At 55.5% G+C, this 21287-nt stretch overlaps 1 protein-coding gene across 1 annotated transcript in view; it reads right to left on the reverse strand.

Annotated features, from left to right (window-relative positions):
• The window catches only part of TCERG1L (transcription elongation regulator 1 like), a 127408-nt gene that overhangs the window by 58897 nt on the left and 47224 nt on the right, over positions 1–21287 (reverse strand). Inside the window, exons 2-3 of the mRNA XM_086378192.1 lie at positions 6553–6644; positions 2502–2590 (exon numbers count right to left, since the gene is read on the reverse strand). Coding sequence (XP_086234318.1) covers positions 2502–2590; positions 6553–6644 — 181 coding nt within the window. The remainder of the gene's footprint in view (positions 1–2501; positions 2591–6552; positions 6645–21287) is intronic.

A 21287-nucleotide genomic window follows, 5' to 3' on the forward strand; every position in this document is an offset into this window, starting at 1 on the left:
TTATGCTCAGAAATGCGTATCTGGTTATGGCCTCATTCTGCACAGAACTCCTGGGTTTCTGGCCGACCTCTGATGTGAGAGCAAGCCTCCCGTGGGCAGGAAGTGAAGCAAACACCTTCTGGGCAACTCCACTTGGACCACGGGCCGGGGCATCCAGGGGCACTTGCCTTCTTGGACAGTCACGGTGCCACCTACTCTGTTGTGACCTCCGTCAGAGTCCAGCTTCGTCACAGCAAGGGCTTCTGACCACAGGGACCCCCGAGCACCTGCTGCCCTGCCCATCGTTATGAGGGCCAGAGCAGGGGGCCCTGCAGGAGCGGGCCTGGAGCTGGGTCAGCAGGGGCCTCTGCAGAGAGGCGGCCCGTCCAGGGGCAAACAGGCAGATGTGAGACGTGAGGGGGCTCAGCACACGGCTGTGACATGTGGACGATCGTGCCGTGCACGCCTCCCAGCTCCTTGGCAGCCTTGCCCGCGCCTCGGGTCACCCCAGCTTCTGACAGCACCCGGGGGCCTGCGGGGTCCCGGGGCTCACGTCTCACAGACCCGGTCCCCTGCCCCAGTCTCCCTGCCTCGCGGGTAGGGGGACACCCCCGCAGGTTCCTGCTTCTCTGAGAGCTAACGGCAGCAGGTGCCCGCGCGTTCTCCGTCTGCGTGAGCTCTCACACGCGGGGGTTAGGACCCCAGGATCCCACGGAGCATTCTGCCCTCAAACACAGCGTCACCGAGAAGTTGAAACCACAGCCCTGAAAGTCTCTACGGCTCAAGGTCAGGTCTCCTACCCAATTATAAGCCCCGGGGCAGCATCAAGTCCAGTGTGACAGGGTCACACACCTCGCTGAATTTACTGCAACCCCTCATATGATTTGCAGTCAAGTGTGCTTGCCTTAGAAACACACGCGAGAGACTTTGGTTCCAGAAGACCCCAGACAGCATCTCTGGCATCATAAAAAAAAATAATAGTTAAAATCTGTTTTGTCCCCCATTCAGTTACTGGCACCAAGCTCCTAAAACCCTTTTAATTAGCTGAGCGACTGGGGCATCGTTTTTACTCCTAAGGAGCACCCCTGACCTCATGTGAGTTCAGACTGATGACATGGTGACTGATACGCCTCCATGTGTGACCATGGAGGGTGGGGGCTGGTCCCAGAAAGACTGACCACGTGATCAGAGGGTTGGTTTTCTGGCCCCACTGCCAGCCTCCAGGAGCAGGGAGGACAAGCCTAGTAATAAGGCATTCAGAAAGCTTCCTTTGGGTTCAGAGGGCTGCAGTGTGCTGATCTTGCTAACGTCCTGAGCGGGTGGCAGCCCCAGGAGGGCGTGGGGCCTGGAGACCCCCGCCCTGCTGCCTGCCCTTACCTCTCTGCCATCCAGCTGTCCCTGGGCTGCGGCCTGTATAATACAGATGTCATCACAAGTGAATCAATCACTCTCCTAAGTCCTGTGAGTCGTTCTAGCAAATTTTCAAACCTGACGGGAGGTTGTGGGAGCCCGGGACTCGCAATCAGCTGGGGAGACGTGCAGGGGCAGGGGGCTGGGACTCAGCCCTTGGCCCGTGGGGTCTGCGCTAACCCGGGAGCTGGCATCAGACCCGACTTGAATGGCAGGACACTCTCAGCACTGGAAACACTGCATCGTTAGGTGTCACCATCAGGGGCCCCGGACCTGTGAGGCATCCCCAGCTCACCGAGCACTAGAGCTGAAGGGTGGGAGGCCCTTGGGTGCCCGTGACACCAACCACTGAGCAGAGAAGGAGAGGGGGCCCCGTCTGTCGAGTTAAGAGCAGGGCTTCCCACAGTAAGCAGATGGCCAGGGCAGGACAGATGCTGGGATCCACTCGGGACATCACACAGGGCAGACGCCACACCCGGGGACCGCGGTCGGCTGCCGCTGCTACCTCGACGGACCTTAGGTGGCTCTGTTCCTGTTCTCTAAATTAGCTGTTCCTCCCAACCGTATCCTGCAGTCTAATCTGCAGGCTTTAAAACTAATTTTACTATAATAACCTTTTTTTTTCTGATTCTAAATTACTCCATTATAAAAGGACATTTTTGAAAACCAGAGTCGGCGGCTCCCTCGCGGAGGGCGCTTTGAGGGTTGAGGCGCGGAGAACGGGAATCCTCACAGGGCAGCCACAAAGAGCAGGCACGTCTTTAATTAACAGCTCCTCGGTTACGCTTTTCCTGGAGTCCACGGAAAGGCCTTTGAAGTGCAAGGCGTGCCGCCGACTCTCCAGACACGGCCTTGCTCAGATCAATACACAACGGCCTTCCTACTTTAATGCATATTTGCAAATATATTGGAGCAGGATAACTTATCACTTAAATGCTGTTTTTCTTTTGGCAGATGGTGACAACGGTGTGGAACTCTACCCGCCAGGAGCTGCAAATTGCTTTGTGTAAAACAGCATTACCCACAGGGCATGCGTTTCTCTTTGGTGGAGACAGCAAGCGGTGGGTCAGGCAGGGCTGTCTCCCTGACCCCCCGGGCCCGGGGTGTCTTACCAGGGGGACCCCGGCACCGGGGTGGAGGCCACGGGCCTCGTGCCTTTGGGCGCGCCGTCCTCGCTGGCCACCAGGATTGACGGAGGCTCCTGTGAATAGAGAACAGGAAAGCACTTTAAAACAAATGGAAACACTCCTCTTCAATTAGAGGCAACCAAGTAAAGACTAACTGGTCTCCTGCAGACAGGCCTGCCCACAGCGGCTGTCAGGCAACGACCGGCTCAGCAGAACCAGCGCGCAGGCCTGGGGGTCACGAGAGCCTTTAGAATTCACAGCATGAGTGACGGTGTTGCGCGACCCAGACTAGGGCCTCCCTGTAATTATCCCAAATTGGCTTGGCTGCCTGCTTCTGCAGAGACAGACACAGGCAGAGCAGCTGAGAGCTCGCTTCTGAACGGCCCGACTCGTCTCTGGAGACAGGCTCACGGGGCCCCCGAGCCCAGCCTCCAGTGGCGGAAACCCTCCGAGCAGTGAGGGCCCCGGGAGGCTGGGCTGGGCGGGCCCAGCCCGTCCCTGGCAGGCAGGGGAAGTGACAAGCCCGTGTCCATGCAGTGTCCTGTCACCCCAAGGACGCCCCCCCCATTTCTGGAGTGTCCACCTGGGGGCAGAGTTCATGGCCTGTTTCACAGGGTGCAGCTGACTGTGATACAGTGGGGTCTCTGTCTTCATGTAGAAAAGAATGTCTGAACATGATATCCCCTAGAAGAAAATGAAGATTTATTTCCTAAAGTTAAAAAAAGAAACTTCAGCTAGGACACCTGACCATTGCTTATTATGGATAGAATCTGGACAGAATTAAAAGTTTTTCTGAGATCAGAAAACATAGGCAATTATAGCACCAACATAAACGTGAATCCAAGACTCAGATTGGCCTCTTTAGCTACGCGAATATACAAAAGACACTGGATTTTGTTAAGCAAAGGGAAAGTGAAAAGCGAAAGTGTTAGTCACTCAGTTGTGTCCAGCTCTTTGTGACCCCATGGACTGTAGCCCACCAAGCTTATCTGTTCATGGGATTCTCTAGGCAAGAATACTGGAGTGGGTAGTCATCCCCTTCTCCAGTGGATCTACCCCACCCACAGATTGAACCCAGGTCTCCTGCATTGCAGGCAGATTCTTTACCATCTGAGCCACCAGGGAAGCCCTTAAACAAAAGGAAACAGAACCAAACTCCTAATGGTAGAACTGAAAAATTACCATGAGAAAATTATTTTAAGAAGTCAGTGCTATCTCAAATTTTGAGCAGCTCTAAGAGAAAAATGGGAGAAGGCAATGGCACCCCACTCCAGTACTCTTGCCTGGAAAATCCCATGGATGGAGAAGCCTGGTGGGCTGCAGTCCATGGGGTCACGAAGAGTCGGACACGACTGAGCAACTTCACTTTCAGTTTCATGCATTGGAGAAGGAAATGGCAACCCACTCCAGTGTTCTTCCCTGGAGAATCCCAGGGACAGGGGAGCCTGGTGGGAGGCCGTCTATGGGGTCGCACAGAGTCAGACACGACTAAAGCGACTTAGCAGCAGCAGCAGCAAGAGAAAAATGAAACCACAGTGAGCACAGTAAATTCTAGTGGCAAAGAAACATTTCTTTCCTTCTACCACCTGTTTCCAATATTTTAATCTCAAATTTAGAATGATATAATAAGGACCGCATTTTCTTTCTCTCGAAAAATCGGTAAGATTACAAGGTCCTAGTGCATTATTCCAAACAGCAACCAGGTTCTGAGCTGAGAATGTTCAGTTCAGTTCAGTTGCTCAGTCGTTTCTGACTTTTTGCGACCCCATGAGCCGCAGCACGCCAGGCCTCCCTGTCCATCACCAACTCCCGGAGTTCACCCAGACCCACGTCCATTGGGCAACTAAAGCTCTAGACTCATTTAGAAAAAATTAAATGTCATCCTGAAAGCTGAGATTCTTTTTCTACCACCATCAGCGTCAGCGCTTTATGAGGTAGTGTGGGTAAGGACCTGGTTAGCCGGTTGTCTGAATGATGAAACACGCAGGACGCCAAGGCTCCCTGCCCTGTGGGGCACCGCTGATGGGCAGCCTCGTGAGGACAGGGCCGTTGCACCGAAAGCCCAGACGCTTGTCCAGGGGCCCCTGAGGGCCACACTGGGACCACAGCTCATTCCCACCTCCCAGCTTCCTTTCGAACAGTTGTTAGCGAGGAAAGTGCTGGGTCATAACAGCACTGAAACGTAAGATTCAAATATAAAGTTAAAAGATCACCAGGGTCTATCTATACGGGTGAGATAAACCCCAAAGAAGTCACTTAAAACTACAGTAAAATCACAGGCAGTGACGTGCGGCCTCCTCCTGCTCACACCCTAGCAGGGCCCACGTCACCAGGAGTGAACAGCCAGTGTCAGCAGAGCTGGCCAGAGGACGAGCAGGGAGGCCTGGGATGCAGAGGTCAGTGGACCAGGCCCAGAGTGGCCACTGGGAACCCCATTCATTAAGCGTTAGATAAGTAAGACCCAGGACTTGAGGGGTGGTCTCGTGCACACTCGACCATCCTGGTCTCTTACTGGGCTCTGCCCGGTGCCCTTCATTCGTTGTGACAGGTAATGACACGGAATAAATGGTTTGTAATTTATGTGATTATTCCTAAGTTCACGAACAACTTTATTTTAGAATTTTGGGGTAGAAGAAAATGTCTTAGTTTCCTATGAGAAAATAAGTTCAGGATAAATAATGAACATAACAGGGTGTATTCAGAAACAGTTGTGTTAAAAATATAAGGGTATATTGAGACCAGAGATTATATTACTAATCCAATTAGGAAAACGAGGGGAGATTTTCATTACGAAGCTAATTGAACAATGAAACCCAATGAGAAGCCTCTGAGTAGTAGATTCCCCCTGATAATTTTTTCAGGGAAATATGGTGGGACATGATTTGTGATAGAGACTAACACTTAAATTCGGCGATGCTGGGATTCTCCACCGCTAATTACCAAGGTCGTCTTCTGGTGCAGCACTGTGGTTATGATTTCCTGTTGGTGATAAAAATGGCTAATCATGGCATAAAATTCCCCTCCGCACTGAAGTAATAAAAGTGAATTAGACGCACAGAGCGCAGAGATAAAGAAAGTAGTTAAAGCAGAAGAGAGACGATCTGTTTAATAAATATGTAATTCTGGCATGGATGTTCGTCTCATAGAGAGAAATCCTTCATCAGGAAGCAAGAGATTGATTTGCACTGTTGTTCATGATTCATTTGCACCATCTAGCCCCAGCACTAATGATGGAGAGGATGGTGGGGACCCCAGGTGAGGACGCCCAGGGATGTCGCTAACGGGGAACGGGCTGGACAACCGCAGGAATGGGGGCACTGACAGGCCGAGGTGGAGACAAGGCTGATAACAGCATGGGAAGAGAGAGTGTTCACACAATCCTGGGGTAGACCCGAGGCCACCGGCGTGTCCGACGGGTCAGACCCGAGGCCACCGGGGTGTCCCATGGATCAGACCCGAGGCCACCAGGGTGTCTGACGGTCAGAGCATGTTATATGCCATTTGTGACTTTCAAAGGCAGCAGAAAAAGTTGAGTTCTTGGTTATTCATGGGAAAAGAAATGCACTCAACATGTTCTTGGTCAATCTATAAAATGCCTCTTTATTGGGAAAGACCTGAGATTCTGTGTTCAGAAAACACAGGCATGCACTGGTTTTCCTGTAACAGTGAAAGCAAGTGCAGATCACAGCTTTGCCCAAGCGGTGTCCAACTGCACAGACTGGTCTCCTGTGTGTACACGCCTTCTGAGACGGGGGGACGGTACACGTGAGAATCCAGGGTTACCACCCAAGCCCCTCTGAGTAGAGCCTGCCAGTGAGCTCCGGACTGGACACAGACGGGAAGGCCAGGCTGCTCCTGCTTGGCTCCCAGACGCCCTTTCCTTCTGCTGGGTTCTGCAGCGGTCCAGCTGGCAGTGGCCTGGTACCACAGGGGGACTGCAAAGTGCCCCTGCTGAGAGTCAGGTGGGAAATGGGTAGAAGTGTGTGCGGGCCCCCAGGGCCCCCAGCCGGGGGTTTTGCATCTCGCAGACACCTACCTTGTCCTCTCCTTCCCCCGCCGGGCTCTTCTGCTCTGTGTGCAGCACCAGGGCTGGTGGGCAGGGCGCTCGGCTGCGCTCTCTGCTTTTATCTGTGGGACCAAAACAACCATCGTTAGCGTCCGTTTGTCACATCAGTTTGTAAAACCGGAAAGGGACCAAGAGCAGCCTCGGGAATGCTAAGTGGTGGCACATACAGTGCGTCTCGCAGGAGGCTGTGCCATCCGCACTTCTGACCACGCTGTGCTGACTGAGTCTCCACCAGGGCTTTGTGTCCAGTCTGGCAACCCCATCTGAGCCTGCACAGCACTGGCCATGGAGCGGTTGGCCACGCACGCTGGACCAGGCCATGTGGGCCACGATCGACAGGACCCAGGCCTCTTTGACAAGGACTAGGGGCCAGTGTGGGCGGCAGAGCCAGCAGGCTCTATCAGCGGCTGTGATGGCCACCCTGGTCCCCAATCCCAAGCAGGAATGAGTCCATGCTGGTCACACCCTGGTTATCATTGTTCGTCAGTCACTAACGCAGGCTCTGGCTCCAGAGGCAGCCTTCTCAGTGCTTCGACTGTGCAGACAGTAACTGTCTGATGGAGGAAGTGGAAAGTGCCAAAATCCTGAGGCTGGATATGATAACAGTTAGGCTTCATCTTATTCTAAGACATTGTGTAGCCTCAGATGTCGGTAGGCAGTGATGGGCGGCAAGGTTAACCATGTGGTTAGGACCAAGGATGAGTGGAAACTCCAAGCCACCCAACCACAAACCAGCCTCACAAAGAGATACATCCACCGAGGGGACCCTGCAAGGGTCCATAAAGTGTTGCATGACCTGGAGCTCTGTCTGTGCAACACGTCTGGGGGGATCCCCGGGGTGGTTCCTGCCCAGTAGGATGGAGGAAGGAAGGACACAGGGGATTGATGTGTGTGTGTGTGTGTGTGTTTGTGCGTGCACATGTGTGCATGCGCATTTGTGTGTGCACGTGTGTGCATGTGCACACGTGTGTGCATGTGTGCATGTGTGTGCACGTGTGTGTATGCACACATGTGTGCGTGCATGTGTGTGCATGTGTGCACATGTGTGCTTGTGTGTGCATGTGTGTGTGCACACGCATGTGTGTATATATGTGTGTACGTGCATGTGTGAGTGTGCTTGGGCTTGGCTCCAGCATGGAGCCCGGCCGTGGTGGCCACAGTGGCATCAATACTCGCCCCTAGTGGCTGCAGAGCTGGGTCCGGGCTCCAGGGCAGCCTTTCCAGAGCCCTGGGTGAGGAAGCACCTCCCTGCGGACACTAACAGCTCATCTCAGAGCTGCCTCAGGGCCCTCAGGTCAGCTCTGGACCCAGACCAAACATCCAGTCTGCACAGAGGAGCTTCATCTGGACAAGGCAAAAGCAGGCGGGAGCCAGCCACGAGGCCTGGCCTCTGTCTGTCACAGGCAGGGCCGGATGGACAGAGGTGGCCCTGGGCACAGCCAGGCCCCTTGTCCGTGACATCACTCTGAAGGGTGGCCGGGCCTGCGGGCTCTGCCCCAGGGCCCGCTGGCTGGTCCTGGCTGCTCGGGAGCCCTGAGCTCAGGCTGGGAGCAAACAGACCAAATGTGGCCTCAGGACCTTGTGGGCCTCCTGCTGCCCTCGCATCTCCACACCGAGTGTGTCTGGAGCCTAGACAGCACTCTCCATTCGCACATGGGCGGCCAGTGCCGACCACTCGCCTCCCAGGCCGCTGGGACCACCACCCAGAGGCCTGCCTCCGGCCTGGAGACACCACCTACGGGGCCATTTCACCCCCGGACAGGGGGAAGGCGCTCCCAGCTCCTCACTGGACCATAAACCCAGTCTGAGTCAATAGACCACCTTTCACACCATGCTCCGTCCTGGAAGGCAGTGGGCCTTTACTTCATCATCCTTCATGGTGATGAGCAGAGCCCCCCGGGCAGCTTCCAGAACCTATGAGAATGAGCCCGCTTCTCGTCAAGACGAAGGGCTGTGTGGGGCCAGGAGGCTGGCTCCGGATGGGACAGTCCTGACCACCCACTTCCTGTGTCTATGAAACAGATCATGCCACCCACAAAAGACAGAGGAGCCGATAGAGGGGGTGATGTAGGAAGACGGTCACTAACTGGGGGACACTGGAGCTCTGCTTGAAAAATCAGAGGAAGAGACGAGAGCAGCCCACGGAACAGAATCCCACGGGGAGGGTTTCATCATGAAGTCCCACGGCTGTGTCCCCCACATGTTATGCTATGGTGGGACCACGTGTCCGAGTTAACATAGGCCTCACCAATGCCCACGGCAGGGCCACCCGGCCCATACTGCCTCCTGTGGCTGCTTATTCCTCTCCTCCACGTGGGGACCCTTCAGGACTGCAGACCCCAGAGTTCTACCTGCTGGCACCTCCCAGCAACAAGATGCTCCTCTGCGGGTGGAAAGAGCCATAAAGTCCCACTGGGTCAACAGTACATTCTCAATGCCCTGGCCCCAGGCCTCCCACAGGCGCTCACAGATAACGCAGTCAAGAGTCAGGGAGCCCCGGCAGCTTCAGCTCAGGCCCCGATCCCACCGGCCACAGGCTCTGTACGAGGCTGGGGCGGGTTTGCAGGAGGCGTTCAGGGGGCAGCCCTGGAATCCAGAAGTTCTCGCTGCTGTAGCTGAGGCACAGAGTGGGGAGCTGGAGCCCAGGGTGGGCAGACGGGGGTTGCAATGACGTCTGGGTGCAGGTGACCTCAGAAAGACATCTGCACCAGGCAGAAATGTGCAAGCGCCTGCGCTGGGGGAACCACCGAGGAGACGGCCGTGGAAAGCAGTGTCCGGAGACCCCACCAGAGCAGCTCTCCTGAGGAGAGGAGCCGGGAACACGGCGCTCTGCCTTGCCCTGGAGATCTCAGCTGGAGAACCTCCCCAGAGCCTCCCAAAGGACCTGGGGCCCTCGACCCCTGCTCTGCAAAGGAGGTCAGAGAACAGGAAGCAGCTGAACACCCCCCCAAGGACCCCCAGCAAGGCCCCAGAAAGGAAGAGGAGAGCTTGAACTCGCAAGGAGATGGAATGGTCTGGTTACGAGCCGGGGCTCCGATTTCCAATTGCAGGGCCGGGCAGCTTCCAGGGGCCTGAGGCATGAACAGCAATGAGCAGATGGCTGTTCACCACCTAAGCACATGGTCTCGGTACCTTGCCAGACTGCAGGGGTCATTCCAGGATGGGGGTGTGTGCTGACATGGGGGGAGAGGGGTTGGGGGGCTTCAGAGAGAAAACAAAGCGATCAGGTATCCCTGAAACGTGAGGAGCAGATTCTCGTCTCGGGCCGATAATGCACGCTGTAAAAAGCGTGCGAGGAAGCTGATAGCATCCGCGCTTGTCACAACGTCATTCTCAGTGACCGCGGTCTTGCTCACGTGAGTTCCCTCACTACCTGAGAAAGTATTCCTTTTTCATTTATTGAAAACACTTGATCCTTGTAAAGAAATTGGTTCTTCAAGTCCAGCATTTGGGCTGCATGCCTGGCGTTGGTCACAGGACGGCTTCTTCGAGAAGACGGTCCTGATCATCACTCTAAAGCCCCCTCGCTGCATGGCTGGGCCGGGGCCCAGAGCCCCCTGTAAAGCCTGCGTCTCCCCGTTCATCCTGAAGGGCTGATGTGATGGCTCCCCAAGGGCCACTCCAGCCCCTCTGACCTGCTTCACCCCCTTGCGCTTCGACCTCTCCACAAACCCGATGGTGTAGCCATCAAACACCCCCTCGGGTGTCAAAGAAAACTAGTTTATGGAGGGAAATCAACAAGTCATAAGACCCTGACGAGCTTAGGGGTGCCCAAGATACATTTCCACGCTGCGAGGGAGGCAGGGTGGTCCTATCTTCAGGGCAGTTGGTCTATTGATCCAGCTCAGCTCTGAGTTTGAAGAGCCCTCAGACTGTCTGCAGTTCGCTTTTCCTCCCAGCAGGGCTGAGCAACAAGAAGGCCTGGGCAGGTTGCATGGAAGCCAGGAAGGAGAGTGTCTGCGTGAGAACCACCACGAGATGCGTGACACACACATTCAGTCCTTGTATGGAACCCAGCACAACCCGGGCTGCGTGTGGGGACAAGTGGGGAGGAGAAGCGTGAGAAGTGAGACGCGCCTCAGCACACTGCAGGAGGACTTCCCCGGGGGTCCAGTGGTTGAGACTCTGTGCTTCCAATGCAGGGGACTCCAGTTTGACCCCTGCCTGGGGACCTAAGATCTTACATGCCACATGGCTAGGCCCAAAGATCAGAGGAAAAAAAGACCTTTTTAAAAAAGAATGAAACAAAAAGAAAAAATACTGTGGGAGTTGATGAGGGTGACGGCAGGGGACACACAGCAGCCCTGAGAAGGTAGACAGTGGCGGTAGCTTGTCCGATCCTTCTCGTGGGCAAGATAGCTCAGCAGTCGATCAACCTCGCCTCCCTGAAAGGAGAGCCAGGTGGGGTCCCTGTGCCCTCAGCTGAGCTCAGGGGCCACCAGCACGTCACCTGTTGCTCAGTAGTCCCCTCGAAGCCACCTGTTCCCTTAGAGGACCAGAGACGTAAGGACTCAGAGGTGTCCGCCAGAACCTAGCATCAGGCCTCAGACCAAAGACGGCTGACGTGTCGGCAGCGGGACAGTGACGTAGCTGGCACTTCAGCCGAGGCTGCTTCTACTGGATAAAGCACGGGATTCTTTTAAACATTTAAAGGTCGATCTTTTAATTTCTAAAATGAAGAAACACTGCAGACAAGTCAGAATTGTCTAACTTACCAAAAATATATGAGAGTATGTCAGCCTCTTCTAATTCAAAAGGTGATTCTGAAGTTGAATCTCATTTTAATCCAACACACTTTGTCCTCTCTTGGTTTCAGTTTCCTCGTGTGTGAGTGTGTGTGAGTGTGTGTGTGTGGTGAGTCACTCAGTCGTGTCCAACTCTTGGCGACCCCATGGACTATAGCCCACCAGGCTCCTCTGTCCATGGGATTCTCCAGGCAGGAATACTAGAGTGGGTTGCCATTTGCTCCTCCAGAGAGTCTTCCTGACCCAGGGATGGAACCTGGGTCTCCTGCATTGCTGCCAGATTCTGGGATTCTGAAAGTAAACAGGACATCTGGAACTGTCTGCGGAATATCACAAGAAACAGAAGAGCCAGCTGGGAACTCGGTTTCTTGCTGGGGAGAAAGGAAGTGGATTAACCCCAAGGAGGAGAACGAAGGAGGCAATTGACCTTTTCTGTCCTGAAAACCAAGAGTGGCTTCTGATGGATTGTTCCCTGGAAACCAGCCTCCTCTGACCCATTTGCAATCAGTGGGGAATCTCCATTAGACCGAGGGGGCCCTGATCTACAGGTGGTCTACACTGCACGACCCTGGCAGTGACTTCCTGGGGTGCCCGTGAAGTTGCAGGGGGCACCAGGATGGCTTGAGTTCCCTGGTTGTTGCAGAGACGGGCCTTGGTGGGAAGGGTGACAAAGCCTGTGCACACGCTGAACCCCACATGCACGCCGGCCTCCGCCTGCAGAGGCTGGTCCCTGCTGCGGGGGCTGTGCTTGGAAACAGAGGTGACCGCCACACCTGGAGAAGCCTCTGCAGGACGTGGGCTGCCAGACGGCAATCCCGGCATCACGGGGCCCCAGCTTTTGTGGTTGCCACAATCTAGAGACCCCACTTCCATACACGAGCGTTCTCACCTCCGAGCACCAACAGTGCATCACCCGCTCAGGAAAACGTCTTAAGGAAAATTATGAATGGAGTTCTAATCTTGAATCCTGTCTCCCTGTAACCATCATCTTAAAAACAATTTCTAATGCTTAAGCAGAGTGGAAACAATCACCTCATTTTATACCAAAGTAACTCAGACAAGAGAAGCCGTTTTTCAGGTTGCAAAATTAACCATTGGGGAGGGTCAAAATTATCTGCCAATTTTAGAGGCATTGTACTCCTTTGAAGAACGTGATAATAAAATAAAGGGAGAGATGTGACATGCTGAAGACGCCCCCAGGTCTGCTGTGTGTGGCCCTGAAACAGGCTGGAGGCGGGCTGAGCCTCAGTCTCCCCTCCGGAAAACCACGGCCCCCGGGAACCTGGCCGAAGCCCAGCAGTACTGCCGCCCAGGTGGCGCCTTCGCGAGAGCTGCAGGCCCTGGGGGACCACAGAGGCAGGAGAGACGCAGAGATATCCCAGGGACGGAAAGCCGGCCAACAGGAACACCATGGGAGGCAGGCAGGGTGCTCGGCTGGCCTGTGCGAGGGAGGGGCTGCAGGCGGGCAGAGCGAGCACGTCCCTCCAGCCCCATTGTTCCTCAAGCTGCCCCCTTAGGAGCCCTGAGGGTTTCCCGGCTCAGACCCTGGAAGGAGGAGGCGGAGGCTGAACTCCTGGGACCCCGTCTTCCAGGGCAGACTTCCAGGCTGCCGGTCAGTGTGGCCGGGTGCAGACCTGGCCAAGGCCAGGGTCCCAGGCCCGTCCTTCTGTTCCTTTCCTCAGGCACACATATTGGGGTCACCACAGAGGGGCCAACACAGCCAGAGACCTGCGGCTGCGAGTCAAATCCCGGGGGCCCTGGGAGCCTAGCAGGGGACGTCCACCACCAACACGGTCAGCGGACACGAGGGCATCTCAACGTCTCACCGAGGACACAGCAACTGAGCAAGCCGCGGGCCATGCGCCTGTGACAAGGGTCCCAGCATGGGCTGCAGTTGGTCAGTTTTCCCCTAGAGCCCGGAGCAAACTGAGGGTACAGGACAGACACGGGCCAGCAGAGGCGCCCGAGTGATGCTCTCAAGCCCTCTCAGGGGCCAGCAGGGCGGCCTGAGGCCAGGACCCCAGGCTCTGGACAGAGCCGAGGCCCCAAAGGTCAGTGGATGCGGCCTGCGGCTGCGGGAACCCGCTTCAGGCACACAAGCGTTCCGCCCCGCAGCAAAGGCTGGCCAAGGCCTCCCCGCCTCTGCTGTAACTGAAGATCATTTTCAGGTAAGTGGCAAATCATTTCTGAGTCCGCCTGCATTTTTCATAGGCGGTGATTTCTCAGAGTTGACAAGCTGCAGAGAGAATTCATTTTCTAACCCGTTAGTAACACCCTGGGTTTCCCTTTGCAGGAACAAAGGGTTTTAAAACACTCAGGAGAACTTAGCTTCCTCCACAGAAAGGGTCACAACACGGCACGTGGCCCCCCTCCTGTAACCTGACTGTTTCCTCTCCCACAAAGTGACAGCACGGAGCCTGTCTCCACCCCCAGGCCCCAGCCAGGACCCCAGACCAGTGCTTCCGGATCCTGCCGCTGGCCTGGCTGACTTAACAGGGGTCTGATGTCACCAGCGGACAGGAGGGCGTGGACAGGACGGGCCATCCTCAGCGGACTCCTAGAGCCTGAGGCACCCAGCGCTCTCGTGAAGGCAGGCTGCCTTAGACCATGGGCAGCCACGTTACCTGATGGCATCACTGACTCGATGGGCATGAGTTTGAGCAAACTCCGGGAGCTGGTGATGGACAGGGAGGCCTGGCGTGCTGCAGTCCATGGGGTCACAAGGAGTCGGACACGACTGAGCGACTGAACTGACTGACTGACTAAGCCGTGTTAGAACGGAGATGAAGATGAGAGGAACTGCCCGAAGCTCAGTGAGCTGTTGGACTTCGATGGTCAGCGCGCTCCTGCCCCGTTTAAGGGCGCAGCTTCTACCTCACCGGGACGTGGGTCTCCCAGTGCAGGGGTAACGTCAGGGCTGGGATGGAGGCTGGCTCCACGCTGTGCCAGCCCAGAGAGCTGCTCCCAAGGTCCCCGGGCAGCGCCGACCCCAGGGAGCAGCCCCAGAGGAAGCTGACACCCGGGACAGTGAGGTCCAGGGATGCTTTAGCGGGCCGGCCACCCAGCCCACCCCCTGACCTAGTAAACGTGTGATCAGTGGACGAATGGATGACGGAGCTGCAGGGACTCCAAGGACAGGTGCCCTTTCAAACACATGCTCAAAGTTCTGATCATCATGATTCCTAAGTAGGGATATCAGAGGCAAAACAGATGCGTGAAATGAGCCGATTTCTCTAAGAGATGAAAAATCTTCTGTGCACTTCATCAGACGTGTGGTGAGCCAGCTACGACCTCCCCGCAGACGCGGACCGGGAGAAGAGGAGACGGCTGGGTAGAGGGGGAGGTGGGGCAGGAGGGGGCGTAGGCGGGGGAAAGTGAGAGACGCCCCTGCAGGCTGCACACCGTCCCTCAGAACACGTCTCTCCAGCCCAGGTAGAGCGTGTGGCAAAAGGGCAGCATTCAACCTTTTCGGACAAGCGTAAATCCATTTCACAGTCCCAGGCTGAGTTGCTTCAGCAACACCCACCTTTCAAGGCAGCAGGGGAATTACAGGCGCTGAGAGACGGAAAGCACCCGCCCACCCCTGCACCTCGCCCTGGGGCGGCTGGGGGGCGCCCGCCCGGCAGTGAATGCACCCCTCGCGCAGGCGTCGTGGGTATCACAGGGGGGCTGGCCCTGCAGGCACCCCGGGACTCCAGCAGCACAGGGCTCAGGCTCCATCCACCCCACCCGAGAGGCAGCGGTGTGCCCCCAGCACACACAGGCGCACGCTCACACACAGACACACACGCACAGGAGAGACGAGTGCTCTGATGATCTTTCAGCCGTCACAGAAGTTACACTCATTACACGAAACCCTCTGCTTAGTTAGCTTACTGTCTGGTCTACACACGCCAGGAAGGGATGGGGAAAAAAAAAAAAAACAAAACACATGTGCAGAAAGTGAGATGACTTTTTCTAAAGATGACATCAAAAATGAGTTATCTGTGCTATAAAAGCTGTTCATCATATGCATCACTTTCAAAAACCGCCACAATATTGTCAAGCAATTAGCCTCCAATTAAAATTAATTAATTAAAAAGAAAAACGTGGATGCACCTTTGGAAACTGTGCTAAGGTGTATCATTTCCCCTCTTCTGACTGCAAGGACACTGGATCCTCTCCTGCGTGGGCACTGACACCTGTGGGCAGGCCAGGGGCAGGTGTGTGCTATGCCCCACATCCGGCAAGCCTCCCGAGGCCTCTGCTGGCAGCCACTCTGGGGCTGGCACCGAGAGCAGGCTTGGGACCAGCGTCAGCGGGTGGGCAGGTGAAAGGCGGGAGGGAGGGGTCCCGGGACACCACTCCCCAGGACGCCCTTGGACGCCCCCCTCCCGGACGTCTCCCGCCTCCACTGAGGTCTGGCGTTCCCGACGCACACTCCGGTCCTTCCCGTCTCTAACGAGGCTGGCATGCCCAGACTGGAGCTTTGCGGCCCCCGAGCCCCTGCGCTGCAGCTTAGAGTCTGTTCCCACGCCTCTGTGCCTCCAACAACACAACCGGGCATGCTGCCGTGTTTTATCTAAGCAGCCCCTACCTTCCCGGGCAGTTATTAAATCTCTTCCCGCTCTTTCACCCTGAGGCTTTTTCTACCTGCCTCACATGTCCCGTGAGCTTTAACAACCGCGGCTCCCATAGGGACCTGAGGTCACAGGGGAGGGGGTCTAACTTAATGGAGTCAAAATGGCTAAAGCGGACGCCCCCCAGCTCCCCGGCCGGTGTCGACCTCGGTCATCTCTGGGCCCCTGAGAACGTTGCCTCCTGTCTCTGCACACTGAGCCTCCCTGTTTTAATGGGAGGATGAATTTCAGACTAGATAATGGCCTGGGTGATGCTCCTAGGAGCTCAGAACGAGTCTCCCACGCAGGTGCAGGAAACGAGAAAGCTCCCTGGCTGAGGTGCTCAACGTGGTCTCGGACAAGGATGAAGAGGTCTGAGGGTGACTGGCTCTCGTTCCATCAGCTGAGCTTCGATAGACACGGTGAGGAGTGTCTCAGGACTCCTGGGGGCTCCTCTAAAGGGCCCCTCAGGGCTGAGTGTGATTCCAGGCAGGGATCCCCCACCATGGGGGACAGGACCCCTTGCTGTCGGGGGACTGGCCTTGGTTGAGAACGTGGGGGTGGCCCCCCCAGACCTGTGGTCGCTGCCACCGGGGGCCCCAGGAAGCACGCGGCTCGGGCAGCCTCCCCGCCCCCTTGGTGGCTCTGGGCCCCTGGGGACCAGCATCCGCTGTGTGCAAACGCTGTGGACTGTGGTTTCCGCACTCGCTCGCTCTCTCTTCTGTCACGTTAAAGAGCAGAATCAAGACACGGGACTCCAATGCCCCCTCCAAAGAGCCGCAGGTTAACTGGTTAATGAGAAAGCAGCCTCCCCAAGGGCGCGGGGCTCCCTGCCTCAAAGCCTGGAGCACTGAGCAGCTCCATGGGCTCCCTGCTGCCGGCTTCGGTCCCCCGGGGACACACTCCCGCGTGGTCCTCACCAAGGTGGCTGTAGTTGTCTCACAGGGACACCAGGCAAGCGTCCCGCCCTGGGGGGCCGGGGTGGCTCTGGTCACTATCCCTCCTGCCCTCCCCCACAGTGGGGCGGGGGCAGACTGAGCCAGGCCCCATCAAGGGGGCAGGGTCCTGGGGCCACCTGGGCAGAAGCTGCACCTGTGCACAGCCCTGGAAGGAAACTCTGCTTCCTCTCCCGGGTCCTGGGGACACACTGCACTTAGGGGCAGGACTGGCTCCAGTTATAGAAACGTCGAAACTGGTATCATTTAGTTGTAAACTTTCCTCTCTGTTCGGGAATCGACCGAGCAGAGGCGTTCAAACTCTGCTGTTCAGAGTGACCGGAGAGGAGCTCGGTCTGCCCTGCCCCACAGGCCACCGTCCCCCAGGTCCCATGGGCCCCGCTCCCCAACCTCACAGCAACCAGGAGTCCAAGCCAGCCCAGCCCCAGGAATCTGGGAGGTTCGAGCAAAGCCCTCCCACCCCCACCCCGCTGCCAGCAGCAGGACCGCCATGGAGGGCTGGGAGGCAGGGCCTCCCACCAATGTCTTCCAATCCGGGGTCATTCAACAAGGACCACAGATTTTGGCTTGATTTGGGTTTGGGGGTTAATGAAAAGGTTGCTGATCGCTAATCCACAGCAGCTGAGTAGAACCTCACCAGCACCTCCCGGTGATGGGAACGGTCCTCACATGGCGGTGGGGTCATCATGCTATTGATCATTGCGGGTCCTTCCGTGGGGAGCGCCCGGAAACCCCGATTCCCCAGCAGACGGTTCTGTTCTGACCGCAGAGAGGCGACGGCCAGCGGCTCAGACGTCCCCACATTCTCGTTTCTGCAGCGGGTGACAGCAGAGCTCCCCATGGCTCACAGCCGTTTCTTCCTTTTTTGGCCAAGAGCACGTGGCAAGCATGGCGCTGCTCCAAGGCGGCAGGAGGCAGGAGGGGGTTAGAGGAGAAAGAGAGGCAGGCGAAGCCAGGCGAGCTGCGGGCGGCAGGCACCAACCAGCCCCGCGGCCGGGGTGCCTGGGTGAGGACAGAACAGGTCCCCTGGGGCTGTGACTCCACAGGTGGAGAAAGGGTCTGGAGGTGGATGCAGGGGGGTGGGAACGGCTGATGGAGACGAGGGAGAGCAAGTCCCAGAGCTGAGGCAGTCACATCCAGGACCCAACATGGGCCCAGGTGCCAGGGCAGGCGACCAGAGGCAGAGCCCAAGGGGGAGCGAGGCCACTCAGGCCACCCCGCGGGGGTCAAGACAGCGAGCAGTCAGCGCTGAGAGTCTGAGGACAACGACACCACGGGGACCTGCCAGTGTAAATAATGCTGTGCACACTGCACTATGCAGGATATGTTATAGAGTGCTTTACACATGTAGCAAAATGGTTACATTTGATTTTCACACTCAAGTTTTCTCCAAGGCGACTAGCTCCTGCTACTATTATTTCATAGAAAAAGAATCTCAAGAGAGACCTGCAGTTCTCTTAAGAGCATTTTGTCAGTGGTAAATTAAAAGTTAAGACTCTTAGAGTTCAAATATCGTATTTAACACCTTGGTTATCTTGACATGAGTATTCATGGCTTCAGATTTTAAACCATCCTCAAAGAACCTTTTTATATAACCTTTAGTTATACGTGGAAGAGAAACGCATGATTAAATATATAAATGACACCATTCACTTGTATCAAATAGGAACACATACAGGAAAATCCAATATCAAAGCAATTGTAATATAACAGGGAGATTTGCGAGATCTCCATTTCCGGAATAGGATTTATGATCACTGAGCTTATTCTATTGTTAGCGATGTCCGTCTCGTAAAAGAGGGTGTGTGTCTGGGCCTCTGGGCTGACCCAGCTGTCGTGGGGATGCTTACTGTGGGGAATTTGGGGTTCAGGAGGTGGGGCATGGCCTCCCCGAGCACATGGCCACCATGGAACCGAACCAGCCTCCTCTTCCTGGGAATCTCCCTGGTCCGTGCAGTCGGGACATACTCTCCCAGTTTCTGGCCAGGGCCAGGCCCGCCCCTGGCAATGGAGCTCTGATCAGGGAGGAGGCAGCTGTAGTGGGGCTCAGGTAGGGAGCACCCTCTCCTTTCTCCTGATCTGGGGAGCTCAGGAATCAGAGAGGAGGGGCAGCAGCCACCATGTCCTGGGGGTGCCAGGCTAGGGCTGGGCTCAGCACAGGGGTGGAGACAGGAATCAGACCGGCCTGGGAATAGAAACCCAGCTGAGTTGCTTACTAGGCCTGAAATATGGGGACAATCTCTCAGCTCCTTTGAGTCTCAACTTTTCCAACAGACGGGAAAACTAATACCTTAGTTTGCTCAGGCTGCCATAACAAAATGCACAGACGCCGTTCTGGAGGCGGGAAGTCCAGGGTCAGGTGCCAGCACTGTGGGGTTTTGACGAGCAGTCTCCTTCCGGCCCGTAGATGCTGCCTTCGTGTCCTTCTGTGGCAGAGAGACTGCTCTGTGTCTATCAGGGCACTAACCTCACCATCAGGGCCTCACCCATGTGACCTCATCTGAACCCAATGACCTCCCGAACGCTTCACCTCAGATCTGACCACACTGAGGGTTAGGGCTCCAGCATATGAATTTGGGAAGCGTAGGAACGTTCAGTCCATAGCAGCACTGCACGCAAGCTTCGGGCTGTGGACAGAGATACTGAATACGCTGAGCACAGTGTCTGCAAAGCAGGTGCTCACGCAACAGGATACGAGGGATTACCGGGGCAGAATCCTCCTGAACCAGCCTCCTCTACTGCACAGGGTCTGCCTGCCGCTGAGCAAGCAGAGAGGACCCCAGCCTCTCTGGGGAGACTGGGAAGGACCCCACAAGTCAGGAGCAGGGGTCTCCCTGCATCCCTGCTTCCTACACGTGCAAACTCAGCCCCAGGTCCAAGTGTCTTATGTGCAAAACGCCTGTTCTTCTTGCTGAATCTTATGAAAAATTGTAGAAATTATTCTATAATGAACCTTGTAAGGGAAACATTTGACAGCCCTTTGCAAATGCAACAGGAAAGACCATTCATTCCTCCCCAAGCGTCATTGCTCACATTAAGATGTAGCTGCAAATCAGGACACAGAAGCCAAAACTGTTCTGATGCAGCAGTGAATCTAAGTGCATCTGTGGAGTGTGTGTGTGTGTGTGTGTGTGTGCATGCCCATTTCCAGGCTTTAAACCAAGTCATGCTGCTGAACATTCTAGACCCTTTTACAGGTCCCTGAGTCTCCAGGGCGAGTGGACATAGGAAAAAAGGCCTGAAGAACTGCCAAATACCTCTTTAAAAAGTTCGCCTTTCAGTGTCCTCGTACAGAAGCGAGGGGAGCACGCACGGGGGTCTGTCACCGTGAAGACAGTGAGCCTTGCTGAGTGGCTTCTGTCCCCGCGTCCGGCTGGGGGCCTGGCACCAGGAGCGCTTCATTAAGTGTATCATTTAAAAGGAATTGACATCTATTTTAAAAAATTCTCTTAGATATAAATCATGGTGTGTGATAAATCCATCCTAAGCTAACCCACTGGCATGATCTAAAGAAGCAGATATTTACAAGGTGCGTGCCCGACACACAGAGGTGTCCTTATGTGTCTGATCACTCCGCAGGACTAACGCCAACGGCGTTTTGAGAGGACTGTGCAGACTGCACAGTCTGACTGCGGTCGCCTTGGATTTACACGCCCGCCGCTCCAGCATGTGTGGGCCGGCTAGACTCCGAAGAGCTTCCTGGTGAGGCGGCCTGACTTCTGCAGACGAATCTACATGAGCACGCCGTCCTCACCAAGCTGATTTATTTTCACATTTAGAGGTAAGAAAATTAATCGTGCAGTGCTGTCAGTGGATGAAATTAACTCGGACTGTTTTGTGTTTTTTTTTTTTTTTGAACCAACTCCTTTCAGTTATTTTCTTTATTTCCAAAAGGGAAGTTATTCCAGTCATTTGATACAAATGGGTTTAATTAGTTTAAGGCAAACATAACCTTTAACAAAAACACAGGCTGGGGACCGCTGGTCTGTGTGCTGCTGGAGAAAAAAGCAGCGCTGTGCTCGAGGCTGATTTTTCACAGCAGCTGTACAGTCCGATTCGGTTCAGCATCAGAGCAAACCACCCACCACCTAAAACAGCAATTCCTCTGCCGAGGCCATCAGAGAGCTGGCCCGTCCCGACACACAAACACACTTCTATGACAAGGGCAGGCACGTGGGCAGATGGTGAGGGGGAGGCGGTCTGTCGCATCCATGCCCTGAGTATTCTCCTGGGTACCACCCGAGACGGCGCTGGCTCTGGCTGAGGGCAGGGCACACGTTTTCCAAGGGCCTTGCATTTTTAATGACTCTCTCTTTGAAAGGTATTAAAAATTTAATAAGAAAAAAACCCAGTCAATCCCACACTTGCCATGAAGCATCTGCTAGAAAGAGACCCTTGGTTTCGCA

Source organism: Bos grunniens, chromosome 26 (assembly GCF_055505025.1).
Source record: "Bos grunniens cultivar Pamir isolate PY7600 chromosome 26, Bosgru_T2T1.0, whole genome shotgun sequence".
NCBI lineage: Eukaryota > Metazoa > Chordata > Mammalia > Artiodactyla > Bovidae > Bos > Bos grunniens.